The sequence below is a fragment of the Rhagoletis pomonella genome, unplaced genomic scaffold (genome assembly GCF_013731165.1).
Source record: "Rhagoletis pomonella isolate Grant_MI unplaced genomic scaffold, Rhpom_1.0 Rhpom_scaffold_00008, whole genome shotgun sequence".
In the NCBI taxonomy this organism is placed as follows: domain Eukaryota; kingdom Metazoa; phylum Arthropoda; class Insecta; order Diptera; family Tephritidae; genus Rhagoletis; species Rhagoletis pomonella.
This window is the reverse complement of record NW_023458562.1, coordinates 11,228,859-11,242,173: the sequence shown is the minus strand read 5'-3', so window position 1 is coordinate 11,242,173 and position 13,315 is coordinate 11,228,859. Positions and strand designations below refer to the sequence as shown.

The 13,315-nt window shown below is 39.7% G+C and overlaps 2 protein-coding genes across 2 annotated transcripts in view; one reads left to right on the top strand and one right to left on the bottom strand.

The window, feature by feature from the left end:
- LOC118744181 (E3 ubiquitin-protein ligase Smurf1) overlaps positions 1–13,315 on the bottom strand; it is a 58,150-nt gene that overhangs the window by 23,817 nt on the left and 21,018 nt on the right. The window lies entirely within an intron of this gene.
- LOC118745073 lies at positions 4,504–5,490 on the top strand. The gene has a single exon (XM_036478610.1). The coding sequence runs from the start codon at positions 4,504–4,506 to the stop codon at positions 5,488–5,490; it is 987 nt and encodes a 328-aa protein (XP_036334503.1).

Genomic DNA, 13,315 nt, shown 5'->3' with positions numbered 1-13,315 from the left:
GTAAACGAAACTTTCCCGATTCTTTACTGCAAGGACCCTAACCCCTACAAAATCCTCGACAATCATTTTTATTACGTGGAAGAAGAAGGTCAGACTACATCTGGAAATCCACGTCGATGGCGAACCAATTCCGACGGTGGCTAACCCAATAAATTCTCGAAGTTACGTGCTCCTGCGGCACATACAACCGCAATTGGGTACAGTTTTATTTGCCTCAGGAGAATCGCACCAAAATAGCCCAACTTAGTTCTGGATACTACAGCAGGCTCAAGTCGTACCTGAGCAGAGTCAAAGCAGATGTACCCAACGAGTGCCGGGCATCCGGAGAATCACCACATGAATCACGGCTCCTCTTCACATTCCCGCTAAACCCAACACAGCTAACGCCCTTGTTCCTATGGACAAACTCAGTCGAAGTTGCGCACTTCCTGGGTCTATCGTTAGTTGACCTGGACGACTACGATTGATGGAATAACTGATCTAATTAGGGCTAAGCAAGCCGCTACAACAACAACCGGCGTAACTCTAGCTCAATTGCAGTCTAGATATTTTAGTAGATTAAACCCCTATGTATGTATGTATGTACGTACATATGTATGCACATAGGAGTTTAGTCTACTGCAATTTCTAGAGCAACAGAAGCCAAATCCACAATTTTTAGAATTTTTGTTATCTGGCTGTATGTACGGGCATAACTCTGAAACTAATGCATGGAATTGTATGCAGATTCCACCGATGTATTTCTGGAGGTCTAACTAAAAAAATATAGAAAGAAATAAATTTAGAGATGCCACCTGTTTGAAAATTGCAGTTTAAGTAAATTGATAAGAAAAAGTAAATACTTCAATATGGCTGTTAAAAGTTTGTTTAGGAAGACTTACAGCAGAAAACTTTTTTTGTGGAATGTTGTCACCTGTTTGAAATATTTAAATTAATTTAATTGATAAGATAAATGGAACATTGCAATATCGGTGTCAAACTGAAGAGGTTTAGCAAAGTTTACTGGCGAAAACATTTTTGAGAAGGGTTGCCACATGTTTGAAAAGTTTTACTCAAATTTATAAAATAAATGAAATACATATTATAATACACCCATATGAGTTTTGTTAGAGAATGAACTGTATTTTAATTGAAAATTCTCAAAAATAAATAATTAAACATGAGTGGTAACAATATCACTGAAATGGGGATGCTATAGATATGACCACTACTGTATATTGTAGACCCCGACAGACGCAATGTATGCTTGTCCGGCATGCGAAGGTTCCCCTCCTTACATCAACCCACTCTTCATATATCCACTCAACCCAACTCAACTAACACCCCTCTCCCTCTGGTCCGACACTATCGAAACAGCACGTTTCCTAAGCCTAGGCAGGGCTAACTAACAGTTACAACAACAACAAGATACGGTCTTGATAGCCTTTATCTGTGAACCTCAAGAGGGTATAAATCTTTCGAGGGAAGGTTAAAAGAATGCAAGCAGCAAATCTATCACGTGCCCATGACAGTCGGGTCTACGTAACCGGAACGACCCAGATTTATATTTGGCCAAGGACTGTCACTCCAGCAACACTCCCCAAAAACTCTTTGGGGAACTTGTATGCTGCTACAACAACAACAGCAAATCTATTTATCAGCCAAACAGCAAATCTTGTTTTATGTACTTTTTTTGTATCATAATAAATATCTACATACCTATGTTTTATTTTAAGGTATAAATACGGTGACCATAAATATGAATTGAAAATGCGGGACAATTAAAACATATATATATATGTATACCTCCATCCATACATATGTAAATTTACGTAGTATAAAAATAACAAGAAAATATACACTGGTTATTAAAAGTAAGTGCATGGTGATTTTTGTTAAATATTTTCAATGTTTTTCAAGTCAAACATTTTTTGTAATTTTTTTATAAAAATATGGTTCCTTCTTTAACCAAAAGCACATATGTAAGTCAAACTTTATACAGAATTTAGAAAAATTTATTTTATTTTATTATTTTTAGAAAAATTCGGGGTTTGCAGGTGCATCGGTTAGGTAATTCTAGTAAAACCAGTACAAGTTTTAAGTGGCTAAAAACTCGAATTGATTTTTAATGGTATTTTTCTTGCCGACGCCACAAGTTATATATTTTTGTAAGAGGCACTTCAAGACCTTTCGAACTGTAGACCGCTTACGTTAATTGGGGGATCTTTTCACGAGATATTGACGAATAACTCCGAAAAGTACCAAAAAACACGTTTTTCGATAAAAAATCTCGAAATGTCTTTGAAAAGAAAATTGTATACCGTTTTCGTGTTCATCGAACCAAAATATGCTTGAAAAATATAGGTAACGTGATTAGTGTAAAGTTTGTAGATCAGAGCTCCTGATACTTGTGATCCTGGTCTCGATTTGCTTGCCGTCCATTGACCGCACCAAATTTAGAACACATTGCCTTGTTGAAGCTTCAAAATCAACCCCTGTAGTTATCAATCAGTTATCGACACTGCTTATATGTCGATAAAAAAGGACTGCCGTCGTTTATTTGAAAATATCGAGTAAAATGCGGGACAAAGGCAGGACACTTGGAAAAAAATCAGTACATTTTGAGGTTTGAGGTTCTGTTTTGGAAAACTACGCAAGACAGACCTTTGAATAACAGTACGGTCCTGAAAAATACAGAGCGTATGGTCACCGTTGTATACAAATGTATAAACAAACCAAAGATTTTGATAAATAAGCCATATACATATTTCAGTATTGGCCAATACAATGGCCCCCATCTCAAAGTGATATTGTTCGCCACTTATGTTTATTTATTTATTTTTAGGAATTTTCAATTAAACTACAGTTGATTCTCTAACAAAATACATATAAACCCAAGTTTAAAACTTTGTAGAAAACTACAAAAAAAATCAACAAATTTCAAAATTTCAAACTTTTTTCTCAGCAGTGTTAGAATTTTTTTGAGTACACAGTTTTATGGCCCATTCAATTTTAGTATAACAATGTGCAAGTTTCAAGTAGCAAAATATTGTGACGAAAATGTGTAAGAATCTTAGCTTTGAGAAATCTGTCATATCTTTATGAAAATTTTCCAGAATTTGAAAATCATTCGTTGAATAAAGAAGCAATTTTCCTGTGTTACAAATCTTGGTTACTTTTTATTCGATTAGCAATTTAGAGATCGATCCTAAGGAAATACGTAACAATTGGTGTCAGGAGTGAGATTGCTAAACGAATACAAGTTTTAATATGGTAAGATTTGACGATTTGAGAATCCAACAACTCAAGGCTGAATTGGAATTGCGTGGTCTACCAACGAATGGGAATAAACTTGAGCTGCAAGCACGGTTAAGGAAAGCTGTAGAAGCCGAAGGCTTAGATGTTGGCTGAGAACACCAAGCAAATGGCTGAGACCTCGAAGGAAATGGTTATAAGCTTAGAAACCCGAATGGCTGACAGTTTGAGTTTGAAATTGGCTGAGAATTCTTCGCAACTTTTGGCTTCCTTTAGCAAATATACAGCAGAGATCGGTGAGAAAATTAGAGAAATTGATGAGCAAGTTAAAGCTGTTGAGGGAAATGTCGTCGAGAAGTTTCAGGCAATCGAAGAAAGAGTTGGGTCTTTAGAAAATCATATTAGAGAGAATGCTCGTGCAGCGACAACCACGGTTGCTGGTGCGATGAAATTTAAACCTCCTCCTTATGATGGGACTATTCCTTTTACAATTTTTAAGAAGCAGTTTGAGTCGGCGGCAATAAGCAACAATTGGGGCGACGCAGATAAAGCAACTGCTTTAATACTTTCGTTGAAACGTTCGGCAACGGAGGTTTTGCACACAGTACCTGTGGAAGGGCAACGCAATTTTGCGACAGTAATGAATACACTCGAAAGGAAATTCGGTAGTGTTCACCGAAAGCAGATTTTTCAGATGGAATCGCTGAATCGGTGGCAGAAACAAGGCGAAACGTTACAGGATTTGGCGACAGAAATTGAACGCTTAGCTCATTTGGCAAATGAGGATACTTCCAATGAGTTTATCGAACGTATGAAGATTCAATCGTTCATGAATGGCATACGGGATGATGCCGAAATCAACGTTTGCGGAAACGGTTGCACATGCATTGACTCAGGAAACGGCCACACTGTTGAGTAGACGCATCGTGTAGACGTCGCAGAAAACGAGCTGCAAACGGTTTGCAATACTCTTAAATCGCATTTATCAACGCCGAGGACTCAGAGGAAATTCGAAGGTACTTGTTTTAAGTGTGGTAATAAAGGACACATTGCGCGAAATTGTTTTGTTGGAGGAGGACAGTCATCAAATCCTCAGCAAAATAGAGCAAGCAATGATAACACTGCGCAAATCTCGTTAAACTAAATCGAACCAGCTGGAGGGGGTGCAAGCTGGTTCCCACAACTGAATACCCCACAATCACAATTTCGCAAATCGGTAGGAAATCGAGTAATATAACGGTAAGAGGATGTATAGACGGGGAGGAGCGGATGCTGACATTGGACACAGGTGCATCACATTCCATCATTAAGGCGGGGTTGGTTAAGAAGGAGGTTAAGCCACTTATTGGTGCAAAGCTGCGCACCGCAACTGGTGAAGAAGCACTATTAATAGGTGAGTTAACTTGTGATGTAACTATTGGGAATGTGAAAGTTTCGCATGTTTTCATTGTGGCGGATATTGCTGATGAAGTTATAATTGGAGTAGATTTCTTAACCGACCATGGCATAAGTATCGATTTAAGAAGTATGACAATGACAATTAACAACATGGAAGTAAGGCTAAATTCTGGTTACGATGAGTCGCACAGAGTTCGAGAAGCACTTTTGGTGGATAGTCAACAAATTCCACCAATGTCTGAAGCAGTTATTTGGGCAAAAATTAATGCAGATTGGGGGGTAAACCAGTTGTGGTTAATCGAAGCGGCAGAAAATTCGACACCGGACGTGTTGATTGCAAAAACTCTAGCAAAATCGAATCCAGATGGACGTATTCCAGTAAGAGTCCTTAATGAATTTAAATCCCCGATAAAACTCTTTAAAGGCGCTCTGTTGGCGGAATGCCATGAAGTAGAGGCTATAATTAATTGCGAGGCGGTTCCTGAAAATCAGCGTGTTGATGTAAGCAAAATGCATAAGGAGATAGACGATTGGACAAAAGGGTTGGAGCCGCTGGAAGCTGAAAAAGCAAAACAATTGCTACGCAAATATTGTGGTATATTTGATAAGAATGGATCCAAACCAGGCAGAACCAACATCGTAAAACATCGGATTTATACAGGTGATGCAATGCCAATTCGACAGCCTCCACGAAGCTTGCCATTAGCCAAACGTGAAGTTGTTAGCCAAATAATTCATGATATGAGTGAGAGCGGTGTGATCGAACCTTCAGCTAGTCCATGGTGCTCACCGGTAGTACTCGTCAAGAAGAAGGAAAGATGCGGTTCTGCGTTGATTATCGTAAATTTAACGATGTAACCAAGAAGGATAGTTATCCTTACCGAGAATCGATGATACTCTGGATTCACTAACTGGAACGGAATGGTTTTCAACCCTTGATTTTAAAAGTGGCTACTGGCAAGTGGAGGTTCATGAATCGGATGAAAACAGCATTCAGCGTTGGGGAAGGTTTATGGCAATTTTCGGTAATGCCTTTTGGATTATGTAATGCTACTGCCACTTTCGAAAGGCTCAAGGAGCATGTGCTAAAAGGGCTCCATTGGAAAACCTGCTTGGTTTACCTCGATGATATAATCGTACTTGGGAAAAGCTTTGACGATCATTTGAAAAATTTGGAAGAAGTTTTACAAAGAATAGCTTGTGCTGGCTTAAAGTTCAATTCAGAGAAGTGTTCGTTATTCAACAAAGAAGTTAAGTATTTGGGACATAAGGTAACGACAGAAGGGGCATCCACTGATAATGACAAAATAAACGTGGTGAAGGAATGGCCGCCGCCATCGAATTTGCATCAACTGCGAAGTTTTCTTGGATTATGCACGTATTATCGCCGGTTTGTTCCAAACTTTGCCAATGTAGCTAGTAGTCCTCACGATCTCACTAAAAACAAGTAAGAAAGTCTAAGTTCGGGCGGAGCCGAACATTAAATACCCGGCGCAAGTATTAAATATATGTTTTCCACCTTTCCGAAAGCTACCGCTACATGATAAGCCGGCGTGTATAAATTTTAAGTAAACTAGCGTCCTTAAATTTCAAAATATTGAAATTTCAAGCATTTCTGAAATTTACCGTTATATGAAAAGCGGCCGTAATTATAGTCCGATTTCAACAATTTTCAATGGTTTACTTTTATGTGGCAAGCACAATAACCATACCGAGTTTGGTACAAATTGCTAGAACGGTTAGCGAGATACATATACGTGATCATAAGTGGGCGGTGCCACGCCCATTTTCCAAAATTTTTTCATAAACGTATTTCCTGGCCAAGAATTGTTGCAACCATCATTTTGAATAAATTAGCTCTAATATTTACTGATTTATCGAGGATTTCGTATTTCTCGAAATTACCGTTATATGGGATGTGGGCGTGGTTATTGTCCGATTTTAAAAATTTTCGGCCATTTGGTATGCTGTACCAGGGCCAACAACTGTGCCAAGTTTGGAATAAATTGATGCAGCGGTTACCAAGATATACACATGTAACCATAAGTGGGCGTGGCTACGCCCATTTTCAAAAAAATGTTAATATTCTTATTTTTCGTCTAAAATTTATTATAAATATCAATTTTGAGTGAATTATCTTCAGTAGTTACTAAAATATCGCAGTTTTTGTATTTCTGAAAATTACCGTTATATGGGAGGTAGGCGTGGTTATTGTCCGATTTTGCCCATTTTCAATACCATCCGTCCTACGCCCGAAAGAAGTACACGTACCAAGTTTCGTTAAGATATCTTAATTTTTACTCAAGTTATCGTGTGCACAGACGGACGGACAGACGGACGGACAGACAGTCACCGCTTAATCGATTTCTCTTTTCATTCTGATCATTTATGTATACATTTGTCTATATCTATCTCGATTCGTTTTGCCTGTTACAAACAACCGTTATGTGAACAAAGTTATAATACCCTTGTGCACAAGTGCGCTCGGGTATAAAAATCGACACTTCAAGTGGGAAGAAGAGCAGGAAGTAGCCTTTCAGGCTCTGAAGGAACTATTGTGTACTGCACCAATGTTGGCGTACCCCATTCCAGGAGCAACGTTTTTATTAGATGCTGATGCAAGTGGTTATGGCATCGGAGGGGTTCTGTCGCAAGTGATAAATGGACAAGAAAGAGTTATTACATATTACAGCAGAACAATAGGAAAACCCGAGAGAAATTACTGTGTGACACGAAGAGAATTACTTGCTTTAGTGGAATGCATTAAGCATTTCCACAAGTATCTTTATGGACAGCGTTTCCATGTACGGACCGACCATGCAACACTAAAATGGCTACTCCAGTTTAAGAATCCTGAAAGACAATTCGCTAGATGGCTTGAAAGATTACAAACCTACGATTTTTCAATAGAACATCGCGCAGGTAGCTCACATGGTAATGCAGATGCAATGTCTCGTCGGCCATGTAACATAGAATGTAAACATTGTTCGAAAGCTGAAGTTAAGGAAGAAGTTGTTGATGTACGATTAATGAACATTACACCATCTAAAAAATGAGATGCACCGAATTTACGTAAATCTCAGCAAGAAGACCCGGACTTGGCTTTGTTAATAAATAACATGGACGTGAATAATCGGCCGACAAAAGAACATATGTTATCAGAGAGTTGCATTGCCAAATCATATTGGGCCCAGTGGAACAGTTTAAGAATGATATCTGGCTGCCTTCATCGAATATGGGAAAGCGAAGACGGGAAATGCTCTCGAGCTTTAATTGTTGTTCCAAAAGTATGAATACCAGACGTTCTGAATGATTTGCATAATGGACCAAGTGGAGGGCACATAGGCATTACCAGAACGTTAGAGAAGATCAAGCAGCGATTCTACTGGGTTGGTTGTCGTCAATCTGTGGCTGAATGGATTGGAAATTGCAAGGAATGTATGGAAGCTAAGGGACCAAAGTCTAGGAGCCGTGGGCAGATGAGGCAATTTAATTCAGGATCTCCTTTTGAGCGAATCGGATGGATGGTGATCGTGGGTGTGAAAGGTCATGTTATGGTTGGCTCCGCGAAATTTTTTAAATTCAGCGGTTTTCAATAGATTAATGCGATTTCAAATGCAAATAGCGATTCATATATATAATCGGAAAGTGAATTTCGCTAAATAGCAAAGTGATAGTGACACTAGTTTAAGCAAATCAAATTAAATTAAAGTATACTTTGACTAGGAAGAAAACGGTGAAAGTGAAGAGAATAGTGATAGGCGAAAAGGCGCGCAGCAGCGGCTTCGTGCTTCACATCTAGTAAACATAACACATACATACAAACACAAATAACGAATTGTGAACCATAATAAACACAAGTGTCGATAACACCGTGCGACAAAGCTTGGGACGTCGGCAAATAAATAAAAAACACTGAAAAGTGCAGTGAAGTGTCAGCCAAGAAAATGGGTGACTGCCATAAGTCCAAAGGCCTAATACGCGGTGAGAGTGGAATCCGCTGTGAAGGTATATGCGGCAAAGTGTTTCACTGGGCAAAGAAATGCTCTGATCTCGATGAGTACAGTAAAAAAGTACTTGCGGACAATGCATATGTGCGCTTTATGTGTGATGGTTGTCTCACATATATGCATAATATTGACGAGGTGTTGCGAAACATGAATATCTCTATAGAGAATAATAGTAAAAACATAAAAGTGTGTAAAGACGACTTTCAAGAGTCCCAAAAAATGCAGGTTAAAGAGCTGAAGCTCCTTTTAGAAGCTATAGAGAGGAAATTCGGTGAGCGTATAGACGCAATGCAAAGAGTTCAAAAAACATGCGAAACGAGCATTGCTGAGGCCAATAAGATGAAAGCTGTAGCTGAAGATGTGAAAAAGCAAAGCCAAGTGCATATTAAACAGTTATTTGGAACATTCTATAAGTACAGCTACACTCGCTTCTGGGTTATCGCTTAACTTCATCTATAATTTGGATCTTTTAAACCACTGCTGGAAAGGATAAATTGCTGGGTGAGTAATTTTGCCTTATTCTAGTTGTGAAGTGTGAAAATATTTTCTTTTGGTGGTGTATAAGTGTGCTCCTAGTGCATAAGACTGCCGCGTATGGCAGCAAAACCGAGAGCCGCTATGGCGTCGCCGACTGCTGGGTCGGTGGCGTCATCGGCGGATGACTTTGAAGCCATCTCGAGTGCCAATAAGGCCAAGGGAAAAAGGTTAAGAAAATATGTGGAAGAAAATTTAGCAATAATGCTCAAAACCCCTGAGCTAATTAAATTGAGGCACGGGTCTCTAAATACGGTTAGTGCAGGTAATAACCTTGAAATAGACATGGACAACGGTAGTGACAGTGAAGGTATGACGATGGAAGACGATACTGTACCCGATAACCGCAAGGTAACGGAAACTGAAGAACCGCTAGCTGCGGTCGCAAATGACGCTGCTACAAGTACAGTGACTGACAACAATGTTCAGAAGTTAACAGACAATGAGGTTATGTATCCCTCAAATTTTGCTGGACCAATCTTTACTTTAGTGGACGCGGCTTTGTGCCAAGATATTCCCAAAGAAAAAATCACCAATGGCCTTACCTTGTTTGATAAGATCAAACATCTTAAAATCAGAGATATGGACTTAATCGAGGCTTTAGGAAAAAGCCTATACAAAATAACCTTTAAGAGCTGTGCGGCTGCAAATAATTTTCTCCTTAATACTAAATTTAAGGCAATGGAATTGAGAGCGTTCGTACCGCGAACTGCTTTGGAATCCTATGGCGTTGTTAGGGGTATCCCCATCTCTTATTCAGACTTACGACATTAAAAATAATGCGACTGCTAGCATACCGATAATGTCGGTCAGGCGTTTTATGCGTAAAGCTGAAAATAATGAGTTAATTCCGACCACTACAGTCAAAATAGGCTTCGCAAACAAAGAAATACCCAAGCACATTGTGCTAGACTATACTAAGCTTTATGTTGATTTTTATGTCCCCCCACTGAGGCAGTGTTTGAACTGCGGCAGGCTTGGGCACACGCAGTTTGCCTGTAAATCCAGGAAACGTTGCGTACAATGCGACAAAGACAATTGCGATTCAAGCACGTGTGAAAAAAAGTGCATCTTGTGTGGAAGTCTAAATCACACGGCTTCGAATAGGCAGGTGTGTGAGGTCTGGACCAAAGAAAAGTCAGTGAATTATATTAGGGCTGTTAAAAAACACTCTCGGAAGGAGACCCTTCAAGCATACTTCCCCCGCAATGAAAATCGTTTTAGCATCCTTCCTGTGGATGAGGCGGAATTTCCGCCATTAACAAATGAAATCAGTGTAACCAAAAATAGGGATAGGGAAGTGAATAGGAGGCTTACTAGAGTTAGGTACAATGTGGTAGCCCGTGAAGCTAGGGCGGCAAAACAAACCCCTCATAGGGTAGCTGACAGGTCCTTAGAAAGACCAAAAAACATCACCAGGGATTCGGTGTTGGACAAACCCGAATACCTAAAGGGAAAAGTGACGGAGTTAGAAAAGCTCCTGACCCAAATGTTGAAACTAGTACAAACTCTATGTATAAATGACCAACTAGGGGAAACGGCGACTGAACTAAACAAACTCAAACAAAAATACAATTGGTTAAACACACAGGACGACATAGAAGCTATCAGTAAGGCTTCAAATCCCGCCAATCGTTGAAAGCGAATATAAACACTATAGAATACATTTTAAACAACGACAATTTTGACTGCGCATGCTTGAGCGAAATTTTCAGCTCAAATGAACAAACCCATAGGAACATCATAGGTTTTAATATCATTGAAAAAAACAGAAGCGATGGGTACGGGGGCGTAGCCATAATTCTGAAGAAAAACATTAAATTTAGGAAAATAACTTTCGTGTCTGACCTAGACATAGTAGTAGTCCAATCCAAAAACTTGAATTCCAATGTAGTTATATGTGCCACCTATTTTCCGCAATCGATCCCCACAGAAATCTTCAAAAATGAGATTACCAGACTATTTACCTTTTTAGAAAACTTATTATTTTGGGAGATTTTAACGCCAGATCCACAGCTTGGGGTGATCAGGTAACATCGTGTAGAGGAAGGAATCTTCAAAATATAGTTGAGGAGCACAACTTCTGGCTACTTAATGATGGGTCACTGACTTTCAAGACCAACCTGCTATCACCCAATGGGCCGGTCCTAGACCTCTCCTTCACAAACAGCAACATACCCTTTATATGGAAAACAGACCCGGTAAGAATTGGTGGAAGTCACCACTTTCCGGTGGTCATAGAGTCTACCACTTTAGTCACTGACCAACAGCGCTTCTTAGCCCAAAACAAATTACTATCAGGTATCCGACAGTTAGAGCTCGAACCGAACATTGACGACATTCAGGTAAAAGTTAGGGACGAAGTTGAGGCAGCAACCTACACTCCGCGAGCGAACAGAACACCCAAAACCTGGTGGAGCGACACCCTAAGCAAGACTTTTCGGCTACTGAAATGTGCCTCTAAAAAGTGCAAAGACTATCCATCCCCTGAAAATTTTGAAAGCCTAATAGAAATAAAGAAGACTTGGAAGGATCAAGTCAAAGAAGCCAAAAAACGGAATTTTGAAAAAAAGGATCGAGGAACTGAACGAAAATCCCACTTCAAAAGAAGCCTGGAGATTTGAGAAAGCGATGAGGGGCGACTTCAAGTCAGCAGATAGGTTAGCATGGTCAGAGGAAAATAACCTCAACTACTTGCAGTATCTAAAAAGTCAAGTCCCAGCAACAAATCATGGGATTGTACCCAACAATGAGACGATTCCGGCAAACGATCTGGTCATTAGTTTTGAAGAGCTTCAGGATGTGGTAAGACACAAAAAGCAGTCTGCAGGAGGCACAGATCAAATCACTTACAACATGCTTAAAGCACTCTCATAAGGAGCGCTCAACAACTTACGCACAGCCCTAAATAATATATTCTTAACTAATCAAATTCCTGATAAATGGCGTATAATTAGGGTGGTACCGATACCAAAAATAGATAAGGACGTGAACGACTTCACGAACTTCAGACCCATAGCGCTCCTCTCAGTTCTGCTGAAATGCATTAATCTGGGCATTAAAAATAGGCTCACTGAGATTCTAGAAGTAAACAAGCTGCTCCCCAAAAACTCTTTTGCATACCGCAAGAATAGGTCGGCTACGACATGCACGAACTATCTGCTTCACGACATAGCCTTTTTAAAGAGCAAAGGGTATAAAATCATTCTCTGTTCGACTGATATTAGCAATGCCTACAACTGCGTTAGTCTCACCCAACTGAGAAGAGTTTTGGGTGACGCTGATATTCCATTAACATATACGGAATGGATCTCCAATTTCCTCTCCTACAGAAAACTGCAACTGGGTAATCACTCGATAGACATTTGTGACGGACTGCCCCAGGGCAGCTGTCTGTCCCCTCTTCTTTTTAATATGTACACCAAACAACTCCATGAGATTGAAGACGACCACACCAGCGTCTACCAGTTCGCGGATGATTTCGTATTTGTTGAGTTTTGTTTTATTTAAACAATCTAAGCAATCTCTGAATTTGTAATTTTAGAATATTGTCATATTTTTTCTCACTTGAAAACTTTTATTCAAACCAAACGTGTACATTTTCTGGAATATTAAATCTTTTCTTATATACAACCAAGGACTTTAATAGGTTATGGGCGACTTAAAAGATCATGGTATTCTGCAATTTGCCGGCACGGGGTTTGATGATTGACGATTCGGAGTGAGGATGCACCTGGATGCGCTCAATTTGGCGGATGTTTTAACTGACATTCCGCCAACTGCTGCTGATGCAAAAGCGGAATTTGTAAGGAGAGACAAGAAAGCTAAAGATCGTTTGGTAGGTTTTGTTCATAATGATTGCTTGTCCTACATACGCGACAAGAATACGGCTAAAGAGATGTGGGACAGTTTGGAAATGGCATTTGCGAGGAAATCTGTTGTGGGTCAATTATTAGTGCGGAAGCAGCTAGCAACGCTCCGTATGAAGGAAGACGAAGCAGTAAGTGCTCATTTGAGCGTATTTGAAAATTTGGTTCGGCAATTGAAAACGGCGGGTGCTATATTGAGTGAGGAAGATTTATTAGCACAACTATTTTTGACGTTACCAGATAAATTTGATCCTCTGGTCACTGCTCTGC